The 21239-nt window shown below is 36.6% G+C and overlaps 1 protein-coding gene and 1 pseudogene across 1 annotated transcript; one reads left to right on the plus strand and one right to left on the minus strand.

Moving 5' to 3' along the window:
- Nucleotides 1-3660: 3660 nt before the first annotated feature.
- Nucleotides 3661-7961, plus strand: LOC113322419 (pyruvate kinase 1, cytosolic-like). The gene is made up of 16 exons (XM_026570500.1): nt 3661-3844; nt 3958-4051; nt 4208-4305; nt 4467-4622; nt 4867-4944; nt 5030-5161; nt 5415-5495; nt 5651-5722; nt 5852-5941; nt 6119-6263; nt 6395-6483; nt 6632-6727; nt 6843-6910; nt 6994-7093; nt 7301-7360; nt 7491-7961. The coding sequence occupies exons 1-16, from the start codon at nt 3776-3778 to the stop codon at nt 7641-7643; spliced, it is 1581 nt and encodes a 526-aa protein (XP_026426285.1). The 5' UTR covers nt 3661-3775; the 3' UTR covers nt 7644-7961.
- A 6193-nt stretch (nt 7962-14154) lies between these two features.
- Nucleotides 14155-20790, minus strand: LOC113324076 (annotated as a pseudogene).
- Between the last annotated feature and the right edge of the window lie 449 nt (nt 20791-21239).

Here is a 21239-nt window from a genome sequence, read left to right on the forward strand (position 1 = left end):
GTATATCTGATGAGGATAATGAAAATATTTTGAAAATGCCTTTTGTCGATGAGATTAGTAATGTGATAGCACAAATGCTATCTTGGAAAGCCCGGGAGTCGGATAAATTTCAATAGGTTTCTATAAGTTTAGTTAGGACATTGTGGAGGAGTATATAGTGAAATTAGTTCAATATTTTTTTTAGAACACAAACTTTTAATTGTAATCTGAATTTCACATTACATACTCTCATTCAAAAAGTAGAATGTCTTTCTTTACCTAGTGATTTTGACCAATTACTCAAATATAAAATGCTACATATAAAATAATTCCTCAATCTAGTCACTAGGATGAAATGTATCAAGACAAAAATTATATTTCCTTATCAAGCAGCGTTTGTGCCGGGAAGATGCATGTAGGATAGTATCATAATATCTCATGAGTTACTAGACACCATGAAAAATATGTAAGAGATATTGCTATAAAGTTTGATACGAAAAAGAGAGGGTACCAGTTACACCACCAAATTTTTGTTCGGCTAACTATATGGAAAAAACTTACACAATTGCAAGTAGGTCTAAGTTAAAGATCCGTGAACAATATGTATATAGATTTTTCTCTTATCTCTTCCACAATAAATATGTCTAGACAACAAAGTACATAAACCTAATTGTGTAGAAGAGTCTTAGACGATCTTACAAATTAATATCCAAGATCAATCTAGTAGTATCCAGATCAAGAGGATCTGAATTATGCCAAGCATGAAACTTGTTATTTATCTTTCAAGATACGCATTCTACAAGAACAAGTCTCATAATTGATCAGAAATAATAAGGACTTAAGATACCTAGATTGAGTATGTACAACTTGTGTTATTATTATTATAAAGATAAAACAATATAATGCGGAAATGGGAAAACACAAGAAACCATAAGTTTTGTTAACGAGAAAAACTGCATTCGCAGAAAACCCCAGAACCTCGTCTAACTTTGAACACCAAATTGTATTAAGCTATATAACTAGCCTATTATCATAATTTTTACTGGACTTAGTTAAGACCGAGTCAACCACCAAATAATTCATCAGCAATTGTGCTCCTTACATCTTTTAAACCTTGTAACATTACACACAATTGATTCCCTCAGTTGACGTCTTTTACATCCTAAGAGTTGCTTCAACCTAAGTAAATACTTTAGATACCAATATGCTTCAAACAGATAAACCTATTTGATTCCCATTTAGATCGTTTAGATCAAAGCTTGGAAATCTGTTTGCAATAAACAAATATAACAAACTTATGAATCCAGAACACTTATACTTAGTTAGCTGATAATCCTGGATTACTAACCACCCCTCAAGAATAATATTAAACTGATCAACAAACAAAGAGTTTTAAATATCTATCTTGAGGAATCAATCTATCTCGTTCTTGTTTGAGACGAAGAGAATTGTTTGATATCAATCTATCTCGTTCTTGTTCTGAGATAACAAGAACCTTGAAGATCAATAAAAATAAGATAAGGATACACGGACTATCAAGGCAAAGATAGTCGGACTTAGATTCACGAATCCTTAAGTAAATTCTTTTAGTCGTAAACCTAATTATGTTTCTCAAAGTAAACCTAGGTTAGTAGAGGACGACTCTAGCATACAACTAGGACAAATAAGTACCAGGGATTGGAATTGCTAGTTGTTTGAGTCTATTTATTCATAGGTATCCAAAAAAAACTTCTCACATAATTCATGCATAATCTATATAGAGAAGTTTCGCCTACTTGGCAGTTCTATACAAGGTAGTAGTTCATTCATTAACTTAGATTTGTTTGTAATCTACCAAGGTTGTTCATCAATATAAATAGAAGACTCCTTGCAAAATAGAAACTCAATCTGGGAACTTATGTGTCCTAGTTGCAAACTAGTGTGATCCTCTAAACCTAGGTTTCCTCTGAGAAACATAATTAGTTTACAACTTTGAAAGACTTTACTAAGGAATTTGTGAAGCCCGGTTATACAATATTTTACGTAATACTAGTTCTTGTTATCCGGATCTTGTTCTTATTGATTTTCTGAGTTCTTGAAAGTATTGATCAGGAACTTGAATGATACAAATCACAAAGTATTATTCGTCTCAGACTTGTTATTCACAAGATATATATCTCAGTCACTTCTGGTTTGATTTGTATAGATTACTCTTGTGAGGTAGAATTGATTAGGCAATCTCTATAACTTTTAAAGAGAATAAGTTCAACGTAATCTTGAGTTTGCTTGCATATCTTCTTTTCTTGAAGATCCTGCATAAGCATATAAATTTACATACGTTGATTGAATGTCTTTCTGAAGGAAATCAAGTAGACTTTCTGCTAGAGGCGGAATAATCATAAAAGTATTTATTTAGGTTGAAGCAACTCCTAGTCCGGCAAAGGACGTCATCTAGGGGAATCTTGTTGCATAGGGTCATGCGAGTTCCAAGAGACGTAAATGAACACGACTGAAGCTGAATTGCTTGTAGGTCGATTCGGTGTCAACCACATTCTAGTCCGAAGAATCTTTTGATACAGAAGACATTATTAACTGAGAGATTGAATTTTGTCTCTTCACTGTCTCCCTCTCGCGAAAATCACAAAGCTATCGATGAAAGAAGTACATGATTAACCCATTTCTCTAACCTAACTTTAACTCCATTTATTAACTCGTCCAAGGAGGTAAATTGGTAAATAATGATATATCTCATCTGGTCCAACTGATTCTATAACACACACATGATTGATAGTTTATAAAGATTCAAACTATTTTTGATACTTTACACAGAATAAGTAATATTCCAATTTCAAACTTGTTCTTTTTTTTTTTTTTTTTTTTAATCTCTAAATATTTGTCCGTGCACCACGTCCAAATGACTTCTAAGAGCATGGCTATGGGTAGTCTCCAAATGGAGACTAACTCGTTCATAAACGGAAAGAATGAAACGGCAAAATGAAATATGACACTACATAGGTAACTATCTCCCATTTGTAAACTTTTTTTCCAAATTTTATAATATTTAGAAAACTAGACTTAAACATACACAAAGGTCAGTCATCCGTGAGATAATAAAGCATAATATAGATGGGGGACCGTCCCCCGTCCAACTCAATATTTTTTGCTATACAGGGGACTGTCCCTCGTGTAGTTTTATTTTCTCAAACGAGGGACAATCCTCCGTCTAGTGTTGCACTACCAACCATTCGAACGAAATGGGGGTGGAAGTTGGGTAAAAATTAACCAGGGCCGAATTACAGCCAGACTAGGGCTGGCTTAAAAGCCCAATAAACCTTTTTTCCACTACCTAATTTAGTTGAGATGATAAAAACAAGCCCAAATAATAGGCTTAAATTTCCAGTTCCACCACTGAAATTAACCATAATAACCTCTAATCTAATTAGAATAAATTGGTAGTTTGCTCCTTGGTTTGAATGTGATCGAGTCAGATTCAGATCGACATTCATATCCGAAATATTTCCCGAGTCCATCCAAAAGATCCCACCTGTTTAACAACAATAACTAACTCAACCACTAGCACTTAAGTGCAGTGTCTAGTCGCAAGCCACAGTGACTCCCAACATTAGTTACATTAAAATAAACAAAATTATTGGATCCATGGGTCCCACCCTTTAGTAATTGGCTACTAAAACAGAAGTTACAGGACAAAAGAAAAATAAAAGTCTTCGATCCATATTCCACTTTGATCCATAGATCCAATTTTAGTTTCTCAGATCAAAAATTAAGAAGAGAGATTGAAATTTTTTGATCTGAGAAAATGCATGTCACTAATCTCTTACTCGAAGAACCAATCAGGATGGCTTCAATTCTTGAGCCACCAAAAAACGTAAGCAATTCTTTACTGCTATTACTCATCAGTTCTTTACTTGAATTTCTGGAAATTTGATTTTGTTTTTGCATTTTCATCGATTAATTGGTGAATTATTGTTTGTATGATAGAATTTATCTGCAATGACTAAGATCGTGGGGACACTCGGGCCGAAATCGAGGTCTGTTGATGTGATTTCCGGCTGTCTGAAAGCTGGAATGTCCGGTAACTTCTTGAACTAAAATGATGATTCCGATCTTTAACATGAGATTGACTAATTAAGATTTGAAGTAGAACTGATCGGTTCCAATAAAATTGGAATCTTGTGGTGCAAAATTTGGTAATCAATTTATGATTTCTACCCTTGGATTTTGTTTGTAGTTGCACGGTTTGATTTTTCATGGGGTGATGCTGAATATCATCAGGAGACTTTGGAGAATTTGAAGACGTCTGTTAAGAGTACTAAGAAGCTATGTGCTGTAAGTTTTGTTGATTTGAATTGGATTGTTTTCGGAACTGTCGTGATCGGCGTTGTTGTTGCGATTCTTATATCGCTTTTTTGGAATTGCAATTATGGATTGCAGAGTGAAGTTGATTGATAATAAATGTCATCGCATATTTGGCGGTTCACTTGTTTCAGGTTATGTTGGATACAGTAGGCCCAGAATTGCAAGTTGTTAATAAAAGCGAAAAATCGATTGCACTAAAGGCTGAATCATTGGTTGTTTTGACTCCGGATCAAGGTCAAGAAGCAACTTCAGATCTATTGCCAATCAATTATGATGGATTAGCAAAAGTGAGTTGAGAAACTTTTTTTTTGAAATTATAGTGTTGAAGTGTTGTATCTCAGTTTGGGATTAGGATTTGTTTTCACATAATTTGATTATGTTGCGTTCTGTTGATGTATATCTATATCGTAAACTCTGAAGACAATGATTAGGAAGAAGGATGACAATTTAGATGTTCCCTTGTACCCTTCAACTGTTGTCTTTGTCGTACCTATGTGGCTATGTTGTCCTAAGCTACATGATTCTGTGCAGGCAGTAAAGAAAGGAGACACCATCTTTCTGGGTCAATACCTGTTCACAGGAAGCGAAACTACCTCAGTTTGGCTTGAGGTAAGGCACTGAACTATGACATTTGGAGGAGTTCTTTCGGTATTCCCCTTTGATGTCTTATATGAATCTTGATGTTTGACTTCAGGTATCTGAGGTGAAAGAGGTAGATGTGGTTTGCACAGTGAAGAATGCCGCAGTACTATCTGGATCATTGTTCACTTTGCACGTCTCTCAAATTCATATCGATCTCCCTACCCTAACTGACAAAGATAAAGAAGTAAGTATCTGTTTATTTGCAAGTGGCTGATTTTCTCTCCTTTTCATATGCTTCATCGTGTGATAATTTCTAAATAATTGCAAAAGTAGCTGTTAGCATCTTTTTCGTTGTGAAGTGGTTGTTAAAGTTAATGTCCTGTGTCATTGTTCGCATTGAATAAATGGATTATACACTTCCCACTATTCACAAAAGACTACATGTTCTTATACGTTTTTGTGCTCTTTTGCTTGTGTACAATTTTTTCTTCTATTAGGTTATAAGCACCTGGGGTGTTCGAAACGACATTGACTTTCTTTCCCTATCATATACCCGGCATGCAGAGGATGTTCGCCAAGTAAGAACTTTAACTAATTGATTTCTCTTGTTACTGATAACGTACAACATGGTTCATCTGTCTCTAGTTGTGGTTGACACTTGAAGTTTTAACCCAATTCAAGCACAATTTGATCTACTGTGTGTATCTAACGTGTTTATCTTCTTTTACCGTAGGCTCGTGAGTTCCTGTCTACCCTGGGTCAACTTAGTCAGACTCAGATTTTCGCTAAGATTGAGAACATAGAAGTGAGTTGCTTAGGAGATTAATTTTCTTAAAAATCCATTTCTACTTGGTTTGGTAGCCATGATTTTCAGTGTCAAGGATTCATATTGGATTGATATTTACCATTGTTTGTTTATGGAAAATACTTTCAGGGTTTAACTCATTTCGACGAGATCCTAGAAGAAGCGGATGGCATTATCCTTTCTCGTGGAAATCTAGGCATAGATCTTCCTCCAGAAAAGGTGAGGGTCTTAAACTAAAGGGTATTAAATGTTATCTGAATAAGCTCTGCATGACCTAAGCTATCCTAAGCATACAGGACAATATTGTAGCTTATACGTAGGTTGAGGGACAAGATTTTCTGTTCACTTTATATAATATTTTTTTATGGCATGACCATACTATTCTTGGTTTTGCAGGTGTTTTTATTTCAAAAGGCAGCCCTTTACAAGTGTAACATGGCTGGTAAGCCTGCAGTAGTAACTCGTGTTGTCGACAGTATGACAGACAATCTCAGACCAACACGTGCTGAAGCAACTGATGTGGCTAACGCTGTATTAGATGGTATGATTTTCAAGCTCAAGATACCAGCACAGAATATTGCAATCTATTGAGGTTTTCAAAGTTTTGATGTAATTTGCAGTGCTTGACTCCAGTTGGATCTAACTTTGTTTCTCTCTTTTGAATTGGCTTAGGTACTGACGCAATTCTTCTGGGTGCTGAGACACTTAGAGGATTATACCCTATTGAGACCATCTCCACTGTTCGTAGAATTTGTGCAGAGGTAAGTCTTTTTTCAGCTTGTTTAGTTTCCTAGGAATACATTTTTGCATTAAATGAATGGCTTGCTTCAACTTGTTGGAAATCAAATTTCTGTCTGATTTTTTGAGTAAATGGTTCTGACAATACGCTGTTTACTTAATATGCTGCAGGCAGAGAAGGTTTTCAACCAGGACTTGTATTTTAAGAAAACTTCGAAATATGTCGGAGAACCAATGTCCCATTTGGAATCTATTGCTTCCTCTGCGGTACTTAGTTTTTGATTCTACTGTCCATTTCTTAAAATTGTTTTTACTTACTTTTAGTTTGAGAAACACGCATTGAGGGTCAACATTAAGCTTATAATCGCCATTCATTTTCCAGGTACGTGCGGCAATCAAGACAAAGGCCTCTGTTATTATTGTTTTTACTTCGACTGGAAAGGCTGCAAGGTATTTGCTGGTTTTTCCTACAATCTGTGATGAAATGATTTTGGTCTCCAGAAATTTTTGTTAATTCTACCATACTGTTACAGGTTGATTGCTAAGTATAGGCCAACAATGCCTGTTATATCAGTCGTCGTTCCACGCCTCATAACTAATCAACTCAAGTGGACTTTCACCGGCGCTTTTGAGGTATGTTCCCCATGCTACGAGTATACCCAATCACATAACTTGACATGCAAAACATAAACAGTGCAGACTTGTGCAATAAGTGGCACAGAAAGATGCTGTTTTCTTCTTTGGCATTTCCATTATCTTTCAGGGGCACTACGTTATCTCTATGCTAAATTATACCTCCAATTAAAATTTTCACTGATGTCATGTCTACATTTTGAGCAGGCGAGGCAATCACTGATCGTGAGAAATCTTTTCCCCATGCTTGCTGATCCTCGACATCCAGTAAGTATCTCTTATTCTGTAAAATTTTACTTGTCGCTTTATTTCAGTTACGCGTACTTAGCATTAACTTCACACACTTGTGTCTTTCATCATGACTAGAATGTTTTTCCTCACCTGCTAATTTCTGCAGGCTGACTCCACAAGCGGCTCCAACGAAACAGTTCTGAAAGTTGCAGTGGAACACGGGAAAGCAGCTGGTGTGATAAAATCTCATGACCGGGTTGTCGTCTGTCAGAAAGTTGGCGATTCTTCTGTGGTGAAGATCATTGAACTCGAAGAATAAAACCACTTGAGTTCTATCTTCCCACTTCTTGAGAGAATGTAGTGGAATTCGAAAGCAGAACTGTAAGTAGCATAAATCCAGCAGTTCCCAAAGAATTAGTACTCCTTTTGGAAAGTGAAGAAACATTGATTTTGGCATATAAATTCTTCAGTGAGTTTTACAACACTGATCTCAGCTATTTAGCTGTGTTAAAATCTTTACACACTAGACGCAATGTAATTGAACTCAACTTTGTGGTTAATCCATTTTATCATGTTTGGTCAGATGAATTTGTGAAGAAACTGTTCTTTCTTTACTTAATATCTAAAGTTTTACCGATACGCATGATATAGACAGATTGGTCGTGGCTGGCATGACGCACGCGCATGCCTTTGTTTGGCGGCACTTGTAAATATTAACAACTCAAAAATCGAAGAGACTTCTTATTCTTACTTGTAATTGTAATTGTAACACGCTCATTCCTTTTCTTTTCTTTTTTTGATCGGTCAAATAGAAATTACATTGAAAAAAGGCACTTAAGGGGTACCTTAACCCAATGTAATTGTAACACGCTCATTCCTCTGCGCACTCCAATAGTTCATTTTCACTTGAACTGCCATTACAACCTAAGACCAATGGTATTTGATCTTTGAAACAACACTGAAAAGCACCAATTAAAATAGCGACTAATGATTAATAAAAAGTTTGCCGTTTGTCAATGGAGATTACTCATTGATTAAGAAGCATAAAATCTTACCCGGAGTAAAACCCTAGGATTTCCCCAATAGTTTCTACCTCAATCTCCAATAATGATTCCAAAATCAATAACGAATAGCTATATCTCCGTTCCATTCTCAGTAGTACCTCACCAAATGGTTTTTACCGTGTAACCAATATTATCATGATTGTTATTGGAAACCCTTTGAGATTTAAGTTTTCTTGCCGTAAGACAACTTGCTAGAATAAGGATTTTGGTGGCTTTATCGGGTTTCATAAAAAAGAAAGTAATTCCAGCAGAACATGTATAGGTATAACCGCTGGCTCTCTATACAAGTCCTCGAGGGGCAACCCTACCAGCAGAACATGTGCAGCCAAGTGCCAACATGGCGCGTGAGCAGTGGGATAATAAGTTGAAGCTGCCATCTGCCAGTTAAACCTTGTGACATAAAAATGATTTTAGCACAACGCTTTTCACTGAGAAATATACTATACTCTTAACCAAAATACTCTGAAACTATAACTTTTGTACCAAAACTAAAAAGAAGTCATGAATAAGAGGGAAGCAAAATCAAGCATATCATATATTAGGTCCAAAAGTGAGACAATGAGAAAACCCCATTGCCCCAGCCGAAAAATACAAGTCTTGAAAGAGAAAACCATACTTCTGACAACACCAAAAAACCAAAAAAAAAACAACACTCGACATGACTTTATTATCATAAAGTTTCATGGTTGAACGATGTATGTTTTATTAAACTCATAAAAACCTCAAGTCAATCATGTAGCAGTCTACTTCAAAGAAAGAGAGTTCTTTTATGCTTCTCTTGGCCATTTCCTTCAAAGAAAGAGAGTTCTCTACGCGATTGGAAATATAATAACCTAAGTAATGTATATCACCTTCACTAGGATGTTCTACTTCCGTCAGTTCTTCAGAGTGCAAATTGTATAAACGGATAGTACAACTATCTCGTCTCCTATACAAGAAGATCTGGTCAGAAGAACAAATAATACGAGTACTGCTATTACCTTTCGGTTATTTTAAGAAAAGAGCGCCTTATCTATAATCTCGATGCACAACTCGAGGATTTTCAAATGCATCTTCTTCTTCTTCTCCTATTTGTTTTTTGATAACCATCATCTTTCAAATGCATCGAAACAATGCTGTTTGCATGAGGAATTACGTTTATTATACTGTAGCCCATAGCACAACCATCGACAAGTTTGTTCAAAGTCAGTTAGAGGGTCATACAAATAGAGAGTATTGTATTTATAACGCAATAGTAATTCATTGTTCCTTATAACTGCTAAGGGCTGAAAGTTTCCCAGTTCTTTCTGGTACGGCTCTTCCCATTCTATAGTGAACTCTTTGATCCAATGCCACAAATTATCGTCGTTGTAGTTTACTTTCATATCACATCCATTAGTGGTGTTCGTAGCTTTTCTCTTATATGCCCAAATCTCCGCGCAATAATGTTTATCCATGCAATAATATTTATCACAAAATGTATACTCGAAATACAGATTATTCCCTCTCACCAAATTGGGAATATGGTTGCGTATAACATTTTTAAAACGTGACAATTGGATAAACTGGAACTTCTATCTTCCAAATCAAACGCTACAATTGTACTATCTTCATGTTTCTGGTTATAATCCCAGTGCAGCCAATGAAGAGCTCCATTTGCATAGATACCTGCTGATCGGAATGAGAAAAAATAAATCGATTCTAGGTTTCTCCATTCATCACTACCGAGAGTATGAACTTGAACATGGTACTCATTCTTTGCATCTCGGCCTCGGGAGTACATTCTAACAATCTTGTACTCGTTAGTTTACTGACAATAACCAAACCCGCTTGCACTAAGAACTGCACACGGATCAAAGTTAGGAGCATAAACAACTTTTCCGTGATGGGATTGCATATTATGAAAGATTTTCTGGTATGCGAAGATGGTCTTTGGAAACAAACTAAACCATTGCATGACCCAGGCATGGTATCTAGAATTGGGTTCTGCAGAATAGATTTGAGAGGGCCAATCTTATCAAATGCATGGTAATCGTAGTTGCAATTCATCTTCCCACGATTATGATCATATTGATCGCCATAATAAAGTATGTATTTTTTTCTTTTCATCCCCATCAAGGAACGAGTTAGCAGCAGCGAAAAGCAAACCTACATTATCGGTCTTACTACGGAGGAGAATTCTCCATGTTTTACATACATGTTTGGCTTGTAAAGCTGTCTCAATTGATAATCGACAAAGTATGTTATCTTCGATATCTGTGTGAAGCTTCTCCATAATGGTTGGTGGTGTTGTCGCTCGATTACCTTACGCATTATACCTAAAAGTATAAATAAGTTTTAGGGTTTGGGTTTTTGTGTTTTCGATTGAGTAAAGGGTAATGTGGTCAAAGAATCCAATAAACCGCAGCTGAAATGAGCGGCCATATATCATATGACCTGACAGCCATATGATATATATCGTTTTCGGAGCCCTGATGCCCATGATCACTTATATATTTTGTGTTCTGCCGATGTGTCATCTAAGCAAATGCCCAAAAATCAAGATCACTTATATCTTATCTTTTGTGCAGCTGTGCTTTAATAATCTATATCTCTCAAAATCTCTAAATACAAAAATAAGTTTTACAATCTGTCAATCTCGGCCATAAATACGACCAGAAAAATGGAAGAGTCTTGAAAAAAGGTGATGATAGACATTGAGTGGGGCTGAGAAAATAAGTATTGATTGCGTAGGTGCCGGGCAATATAGCAATTGGAATGAAACCACAAAGACGTAAGACGAAAAAAAGTGAAAAAAAAAAAGAGAAAGGAAAAGATGTTGATGTATCATTCATTGTTTAAAAAAAATGTTGCTTTTAGTCCAAATCTCATGTCCAATCTTTGCCGGCTTCACTGTGCAACACAGTGCAGTACGAACTCTATTCAATTACTCACACACCACCAAACCAAATGCAAAGTGTATCTGCCCTAGGTTTAAAAGACTCTTATAAGCAGAAATTAACTTAGGATCAATTAAGTATCTCATATACTCTGGACTACATATCTTTTGTGGTTAGATTATGAACCCAAAGGTTACTTGTTTGTATCGTTGTTTGTCTTACATTTGCTTCACGCATTGCAAATTAAGGTTCTCAAAAGATAATACATTAATTCTTTATGCCTTACACACAAGTCATCTAAACCCTCTCCACATAAAAGGACATCTTCTTTTTTTAATATCACACCATGGAGAATTGGAGATGGTGAGGTTCCGATGGAAAACAGACGCTAAAAGGAAATCAAAATAATGGAAAACAAAACAAAACATGTACGCTGAACAGAAACCAAAAAATGTCACCATGAATCTACCTAGCAAACAAGTAAGGGGTAATAATAACGAAATCTCAAACTCAACTTACAAAAAACCCATAGTCCCAAGACAAAACACACAAGTTCTCGATTAATAAAAATAACAAATAACGATATCATCTGGCGTGAATCAAACATTAAATGTAGAACTCATAACTGAATATAAATCTCACCAGCTACCTATCATCTCTGCTTTAGAGAAATTGCTCTTCAAGGACAAAAAAACAATGCAGGAGTACTTGTTGGTCTTTCGCTGTAACGATCTGCTGCTTCTTTTATGCTTCTCTTGGCCATTGCCTTCAAAGAAAGGGAGTTCTCAACATGATTGGAAATGTAATAATCCAAATAACGTGTATCACCTTCACTGGGATATTTTACTTCTGTCAGTTCTTCAGAGTGCACATTGTATAAATGGATAGTACAACTATCTCGTCTCCAATACAAGAAGATCTGATTAGAAGAACATATAATACGAGTACTGCTATTACCTTTGGTGTTACCCCCAAAAGTCATATACTTGTAATTACAAGGAGGAGCAGGATCGCATTCCTCTGTTGGAATATCAAATGAAATATTTTCCTTGATCCAAACTTGCTTAACTTTTTCTTTCAGTATATATAGCTCAATGTCACCGCTCCAACTATCAAATTTCTTCATACTTGCAAAGCAAAAACATCCTTTGTACTCAAACTGATAGAAACTACCCTTATTGTATTCCTTGACAAATTCATCATCATCCGGAAGTTTAATTACTTGAAACTGCTCATCATGGAAGTCAAATGATACCAAGTCACCGTAGTTAACTTCTTCTTCTTCCTCCTCTTCCTCTAGTTCATCGTTATCGTTTTCTTCTTCTTCTTGGTCGTCTTCTTCTTTCTCTTTTCCCATCATCCAAAAGAGAGTTCCACTACAAAATATGGGTGGATTGAAGTCAGAACAACGCCACTGGTAGTAACTTGCAGGACATTTCTCTAACCATGGATGTTTGATCTCTCTCCATGCAGGTTTAGTACTACCCAGTGTATATATAAAATACTCATAATAATCTTCAAGATAAAAACTAGCGTATGAGATGACACACAACACCTTATATTCATTGCTCAAACAGTCGTATCCAAATCGAAATCCGCATATTCCTGGTGTAACCATCATATGTCGGCCTTCACATTGGAATCCACAGATTCTTGTAGTCATCTCATGCCGGCCTTTACATTGGAAAGCGGAGAGAACACTTATCTTCTCAAATCTACTAAGGTTGCAAATCTCAAACACAAACCGATACCAATGATGAAAATCAACTAGTTCTCTGTCCCAAGAAAAAACTAAACCATTACAATATCCTTCTATATGCCTAATCTTAAGTGTTGTCATCTTTCTAAGACTAATCCCATGTATCTTTTCCAAATAATACAAGTTGTTCATGTCATCCTGTTCAGAGTTTTTGGAAGTTAAGATGAGTACCGGGCATTTTTGAGATTCCAGAAAGTGTGATTTGTTGAATCCTTGATCATTGGTGATGAAATTGAGCCAAAACTTACTGATGCAACTGAACTTGACCAGAGATTTCACAGGTAGTTTGTTCAATACTCGAAGAATCACGGCATGAGGAATATCTGGAGCTATGAATTTCACCATCTTCTTGATCGATCAAAATCCTTTTTTCTTTATGAGTTTATTATGAGAAATACAAAGATACTTGATGGAGCTAGATAAAAATATAAGGTGAGCTGTGTACTTGGGTGTTACAAATACTCGTTTTTCCTTATGGAAACATTTAGTACCTGAAGCATCTCTACCTATCCGGAGTTGAAAGAATTTCTTGCGGTGGAGAAAAGTAGCTTTTTCACGGGATCCAAATCACTTAAACCATGTTTGAAAGAAACTAGAACAATAATCACCATACAGAGAAACATTTTGCTTGCAAAGAAAATGTCTTGTAAGGCTACGCATACCTAGACCTAGCCGTGATATAACAAAAAACTCGACCATGTGACTGGTACCACACATGAGTTTAAGCTGCATCCAAGATATTCAGGAACTCTGCCACTTGAACCTTGTGACATTAACATGATTCTAGCACAAAACTTTCCACTGAGCTATATGTTAGACTCTTTAACTTGATTGGCGCCTGCATTCAATCTTAACCAAAATACTCTGAAACTAGAACTTTTGTCCCAAAACTAAAAAGAAATCGTGAATAAGAGAAAACAAAAGCAATCATATTATATATTAGGTCCAAAGTGAGACAATGAGAAAACCCCATTGCCCCAGCCAAAACATACAAGTCTTAAGAGTGAAAACCATAGTTCTGACAACACCAAAAACTAAAAATATAACTCCACACGACTTTAATATTTAAACACAGTCATAACCCATAAAAGTAGTTATGGTAGACCATGTTTGTTTTAAACTCATAAAAACCTGAAGTCAGTGAAGGCATCAGACGTAAAACATGACATCTTTCACACAGTCTTTAATCTTTGGTAAAGACCGAAAGCTTGCGGTTGCTGCCCTTGTGTTCGCACCACCACCACCGTCACTGCTGGCAGAATCACTGCCATCAACACCCTCGATGTAATACCTTTCCCTGAAGTATGGATAATATGCAGCAGGAACTGAAAAAGAAACGCAATATTGTATAAATCATCAGAAATGTGATCATCAAGCTATATTTAACTAAGTGGCAACATCTATAGCACCTGAACTGAACAAATAAGATTAAAAAAAAAAAAAGACTAACCTACAGACACGGATCTGGTGCACCTCACATATCTGAAACAAAAAATGAATGATACAGGTATAAGTACCAACATACACCATATCCTTCAAATAAAATTAAGCATTACAATTCAATGAATATAGCTTACGTATAACACAGATTGTTAGTGAGCGTTTGCAATCCAGCAGCAGTGAAGTTGTTTTGGTCGTACAGCACATGGTAATGTGTTGGCCTACTTGTGCCCTAAAAAACAAAAAAACAAAATTTATGGAATTTTGTTTAAGGCGGAAACTCATCATCTTATCTTATCAAATAGTACGACAATGAGTGTCAGCAACATTAGTGTGTAATTTAACAATGAACGTCAGCAACACCGTTGTGTAAATTACCTGGATTCCTGCATGACTACATAGGTAAAAGTCAAACTCCGTGGGGTGGCATATCATAGAATCGACAACAGTGCCTGAAAAATATTGGAACAGTTTACATTACAATGTTAACTGAAAACATCGAATAGACTGTTGATCAAAAGAACGCCAGATCAAAATATTAACATACCAGGTAGAATGTTTCCACTCTTATCAGTTGTATTAGGATCACCATGCTTCGCATGGAAGAGACGTGTGTGGTGCCTCTTTTGTACAATAATAAAAGTGAGACGAGGTAGATATCCTTTCTCGAGTGATTGACAAGCCTTATGAATAGCATCTACTTCATGAAGTAAGACTTGCGCAAACTGCCCCTCGCTCACACCATCTCTGTAATAAAATCAGATAAATCTTATAAAATCTTAATCTAGAAGGAAATTAATGTAAAACCAAATCCTTTGTAGTACAACTCACCTGTAAAATTTAATTCTGTCAGGCCTCTGCCCAGTAAATCTCCTAAAAGCTCTCAAATGTTCACTGAAATGCAGAGAGGGAAAAGTTCAGTATTTTTTCGCTTTCAAAGATTAAAACAACCAATTACATTATCTACAATACTTGGCAGCACAAAATTTACCGAATCATTCCTCCAATGTTCAATCACATTGCCAACCTTCTGAACCGTGTATAGATCATTGATCAGTTCTTGACGATGTGGTTGTGCAGACACCAAACAACGATATTTTGAAACTTCGGGCCAATCCATAGAAGCAACCACCTGAGATATAATAACAAGTCAATGTCTCACATCTACAACATAAATTGATATACTATATATGTAGAAAAAACCAGATAAGTCATATAACGAACTGCTGCAATGGAAGGACTGGAATCTTCTCCCGGTTGAGGGTGGGTTACATCAGCACCGAAGATGATAGTTGGACGCTCACTAACATAAGGAGGTGTTTTCATGAGAACATTGTTCCTTCCACCAGACTAGCATACAGTTATAGCACCAAGCTGATTAGTAAACTAAAGAACTGGTGTAGAATGTTAGTACTAGAAATCACACAATGTATAAAACTTCTCAAAGGAAGAGTTTTCTTTTGTTCAAAATCTTCCCTTTCTTCCTTACAGACGTGGCCATATATAGGCCTTATGGAATATGTCAATATCTCTTATGATTAATGCTAATAAAGAGGAAATCCTACTAAATATAATATCATGCCAATACTTGCAAGATATCTCTTATTTCCTAACAAAATAACAAATAGGAAAATATTCATACATGGCTAACGGATATTCTTTCGTCGATCCCTTCCTTCCAAGTAGGATTCTGCCATATCTTGCACTACATCAAGAACACAGTTCAAAACTACAAGTCACATACATAAGGCAAACATATATACTAGGAAAGGTGAACCTTCACGTTAATCTTCATAGAGACGTTTTCCAGATATTGTGGATTAACCTTGAAAGCATGTTTTGGTTGGCAGCATGGAGAAACTATTCCAAGTTCTGTTTCACAAACCCGTTTAATGGTCCCTGAAACAAAACATATCAGAATTTGTTTGAGAATGGATGAGAACCTCAGAATTCAAATAAAGCATACATCTAAGTCAAATTTATTCTGCAACCAACCATAGGATCCAGTTTGATCAGGTAATATTATAATCAAGAGCTGCAGCTGATTTCCTTGGCCAGCCATCCTTTCAAGTTTCGAAGTTGCTTCCTTGTGAAGATCTACAAGTGTGCGCTCTATTTGGCCAGGCAGTCCGGACCACATTGGAAGAAGCGGCATTCGGTTAATTTCCTAGAAAGAGACACGACCCATTATTGAAGATGTTTTGAAATATAGTGGAGACACGGGGTTCGGAGGAGAAACAAGCTTACCACTCCTTTGGTCTTACACATCCCAACCAGTTGTTGAAAGAAATACTCTGCAGCACCAGGACTTGTTCTTTGAGATAAGTTCAGGCATGCCCAATGATCAATCCTACCACCATTTACCCTCCGCTGCCATCATTTATTAAAATGGTTATTTCGACACTCATCATGGTACAGACAACTAGATAAAAAAAAATATTTTTCTGGAAGTAAAGAATAATCAACAATAAATACAAGAATGCATCAAAACAACTTAGACTTAATAATGAAGAACGGTATAAGCTATTGCATCAAACCAGTTAACAAATTATTGCACCTGGTTGTTGGAATTAAAATGACTATCTCAAACTACATTAACATGTAGCAGTGACTTCGGTTTTGAAGGGAAAGGAATTGCCTCACAGGTTCACATAACACAGACTCTCATAAATGCATCAAAGAAACTAGCAAGTCGAGATATACAAACGAACAATTATAATTAATAGATTTAACGTTAGGGCTAAGCTTACCGCATTTATCATATTCCACTGCCCAACGCGAGGTTGAGTTCTTGCTTCCCGACCTTCTTCATGGTACTTCAGCTGAAACAACAACAATCAGATGTTGCCTCACAACTTCAGCTGAATTGTGATAAGACGGCATAATCAGAAGGGAATTACCTCCATAGGCAAGTATGCAGGCCGTGCATCACTGCCAGCTTGAAGGCATGGCCAATGAGGAAACTGCAAACTGATGCCGTACTTCTGTTGAAAGTACCCAACTACGGATTCATTTTGTGCCATCCCCAACAGGAAACCTGATGCATAGAAAGAGAAGATAAGTACAAAGATACATCAATGGAATACACCTTCTAGATTTCATTCTCATCTTCACAGCATCTCATTTTCGTCCCACACGATGCACCAATGGACACAACAGAAAAGATTTATTCACGGGTATATGATAAATCCTTCAAATTTAATGCATTCTCAATATCAAATACATTATACTCACATTAGCTGGTCCGTAGGCTGAGAAGTTATGCCTGCAATTTTTTGACGGTTGCCTTTCCTATGAGTCAGCTCAACTCGAACACCTTTCAAGGCTCTTCTAATCTAGTAAGGTAACAGAAAAGGAATAGAATAAGGACTAAGACAATACAGAATATTGGGGAAAGTATGAGCTTAAAACAAGATTCCAACAATTGAGCAACAGTACAAGTGAAGGAAATTATTCGAAAAAAACATATGTAAAGAAACACAAACCTTATTACGATCCATATCAGATAGGGGCCTTCGAGTATCTCTTAGGTTCAAAAGTTTCTTCACATAGTCAATAACATTAACCGATTGGTAGAAAGAGGTGGCAGAGACATCTGAAGGAAAGAAAATCATAATCATGATAAGAACTCCCAAGATACAAACAATTTGGATTTGAATTCCTGAAATAAATCACACTACACAAAGAGAGAAATAAAACCTATATTAAGAGATAGTCCCATCTGAGTTGGTCGAATGCTTTGATAATATCCTTACCACACCTCTAAACCGTCACCAATGTCCCCTTTTCCGAAATAAGGTGCAAAGAATGACCTTCCAACCACAACATAGCTGGATAGGAAGCATTTAATCTATTAGTCTGTAAACAACAAATGATTCATGTATGGACATTAAACACTAACATGTTAAACTTACTGTTTAGTTGGTGTTTCTCGCATCACCACATCAAGAGCTTGGATTACTTAGTGTGCTGAATCTCTTTGCTTACCAACTAGAAACTGGTGCAAGTGGTGCAAGTCAGGTCGGGATGCAAATTTGATCACAACTTTAAACTTTCTTTCTCTTCTGCAATTACATATCGGTGTTGAATAAATTATCATATAAACATGATACACACAGGATGTAAAATATTCGAAATTGGAAAACAAAAAGGAAATTAGAGATAGAAGCCAAACCTAGGAGCAGTTCCTTTTCCGTCCTTGTCTGCCAAATCGACAACAAACTCCATCACTTGAAACGGCAAAGGACCAGCAGTGTACAGACTTTTCCTACCATCATAAACAGGCTGCAAATCGCCCAAATGTGACTTGCGGTATAGGTCGACAAGCTGGCTTATAACAGCTCGATTTACACCTCTTGATGTAACTTCAGGGGTAATCGATATCTATTGCAAAAACAATAATCAAACTCAGAGATATTTCACAAAGCACCAAAGAAGAATCAAACTCATTAAAAAAAATGGAAAGAACTAAAAGAAAGAAAACGAAATTGGACTGCTATTAATTAGAACTACTAAAAATTAGAATTCAAAAAACAGCAGAACAAGACTAATATATACTTGATTAAAAAATGGAGATGATATAGAAATGAATACATACATCGTAGTGACGAACATCCTTATCAGCAACTTGGACAAGGAAATGATTGGCTCTAACAACACATTTCACACCTTCAATCCCGAATCCTGGACGAGCAGGATTGCTGGCTTCTTTCTTAACAAAAGAAACTGCTGGTTCTTCTTGTACATAAGAGTTTTCTGCACCTCCTGAGCAAGTAAATCTACGTTTGGTGATCCAGAAGATGAACCTACTTGAGAAATTGAAGGAGGAGGAGTCGAAGAAACCGGTGCTGCTGGTGTTGTAGCTCTACCCCAAACACCACCACCGCCACGACCTCCAGTTACACCACCACCAGCAAGTAAATCTACGTTTGGTGATCCAGAAGATGAACCAACTTCAGAAATTGAAGGAGGAGGAGTCGAAGATAAGGGTACTGCTGTTGGTGTTCCTCTTCCTCTTCCCCAAACACCAATACCACCACCACCACGGGCTCCAGGTACACCACCACCACGATCTCCAGTTTCACCAACATGATCACCAATTCCACCGCCACGACCACGACCTCCAGTTACACCACCACCACGACCTCCAGTTTCACCAACACGACTAACAATTCCACCGCCACGACCACGACCTCCAGTTACACCTCCACCACGACCTCCACCTTCACCAACGCGACCACCACGACCTCCACTGCCACCAACACCACCACGACCACGCCTCTCATATTATTACTACCTCCTCCTCTACCACCTCGATTAGACATTATTATTGTTTAGATAAAGAGAAAAACCAGAGGAGAGAAGATTTTTTAAGAGAAAAATGGATTTTTGGGGAGATTTCAAGGGAGTAAAAAAAGAAAGAAAATGGAGAGAAAAGGGAGTGATGAAATGACTGATGATGGGACTCTCTCTCGTTTAAATACTCTATTTTCTAAAAAGACATAACTACCCTTTTACTCGTGGGAAATAAAGAAGATTAGTTTGCGAAATCAGCGGCAAAAGAGTAAATTGGACGTAAAGTAGTGGGAGTAGAGAGGGAGTTGAACAGCTTAGTAACGTTTTTAGATGTCGGTTCTTACAATTTTTTAATCAAACCGCCTTTTCATTTTCACTTCCAGTGGTACCGGATATTACTACCCACAAATGGCATGTACTATTAATTTCTTTTTATGTTTCTATTTTCCGAAGGAAATGAGATTGTTACAGGAATGGCCAGACAGGGACGATTCAATACAGAGAAGAGAATTTTAATGATGAACAAAAATAGGAGGTAGTGAAATAAATAATAAATATATATCCTTACTGATCTGATTATTCTTTTCTGTAGTCAATGTGTTAGGATTTTGTCAAAAACAAGCAGCAATACGTATACTGTATAACAAATCTTTAAAACATGAAGTATTTTTTTCTTCATAAAAACAGAGAAATAATAAGGATTGTTATAGGATGGTGTAAAAACTTTAGATGTAAAAATTTCGTCAAACTCTTGGTGATAAAATCGTTACGCGGTTTATTCTCGCTCGATCCGATACTTGCTACTAAAAAACAGTTTTGATTTTGATGCAGTAAAAGAGAAAAAATTAATAATTGGGCGGTTAAACCACGTATTAGTGGAGGGAGAGCTTTTGTTTTGTAAGTCGTGTGTCTGTTTAGGTCTTAAATTTTCCGACTTCCCATCTCTCACCTGAAATTTAATTTACTGGTAAGTAAAAATAAAGCTGAATTAACCACGGTAATTAATCTGCCTCCATTACCCCTACCTGCCCACTTCAAATTCCAATGCATGAGCTAAAAGAACAGATGAAATTCCAGTAGTGACCCATCATAACAAAAACAAAATGATCAACAACTCGGATATTGGCAAAATTTGATGCCGGATTTAGTCGGTCAGATGACTCAGATCAGACATCATGTCCCTTCACCAAAACAAATATAGGCCCTGTTAACAAAAGAATTTTCAGCTATCCGAAGCAACCACAGAACTGGCACAACCCAATATAATTTTTGATCATCCAACTTCAAAGACAAACATCTTCAAATACGTGTGGAGCCACAATTCTACGATACCATGCCCAGTTGCATGGGGTTACTAATCAAGTACAACCAACGGTGAAGATTATTAATTATAACTAATCTTTCAATTCTATCTCTTTTTACTAGTAGAAATTTGAAATCAGCAACATTGTTGTTTCTATTGCAACTTTTCTTCTTTCTTAATACTCAAGTGCACCATT

This window comes from Papaver somniferum, chromosome 11 (genome assembly GCF_003573695.1).
Source record: "Papaver somniferum cultivar HN1 chromosome 11, ASM357369v1, whole genome shotgun sequence".
NCBI lineage: Eukaryota > Viridiplantae > Streptophyta > Magnoliopsida > Ranunculales > Papaveraceae > Papaver > Papaver somniferum.

Excerpts from the sequence above, each read along its gene's own strand:
- LOC113322419 (XM_026570500.1), top strand. The coding sequence starts at position 3,776 with ATGCATGTCACTAATCTCTTACTCGAAGAACCAATCAGGATGGCTTCA. Across the intron at positions 4,306-4,466 it reads GTACTAAGAAGCTATGTGCT|GTTATGTTGGATACAGTAGG; the intron begins GTAAGTTTTGTT and ends CACTTGTTTCAG. Across the intron at positions 5,162-5,414 it reads TAACTGACAAAGATAAAGAA|GTTATAAGCACCTGGGGTGT; the intron begins GTAAGTATCTGT and ends TTCTTCTATTAG.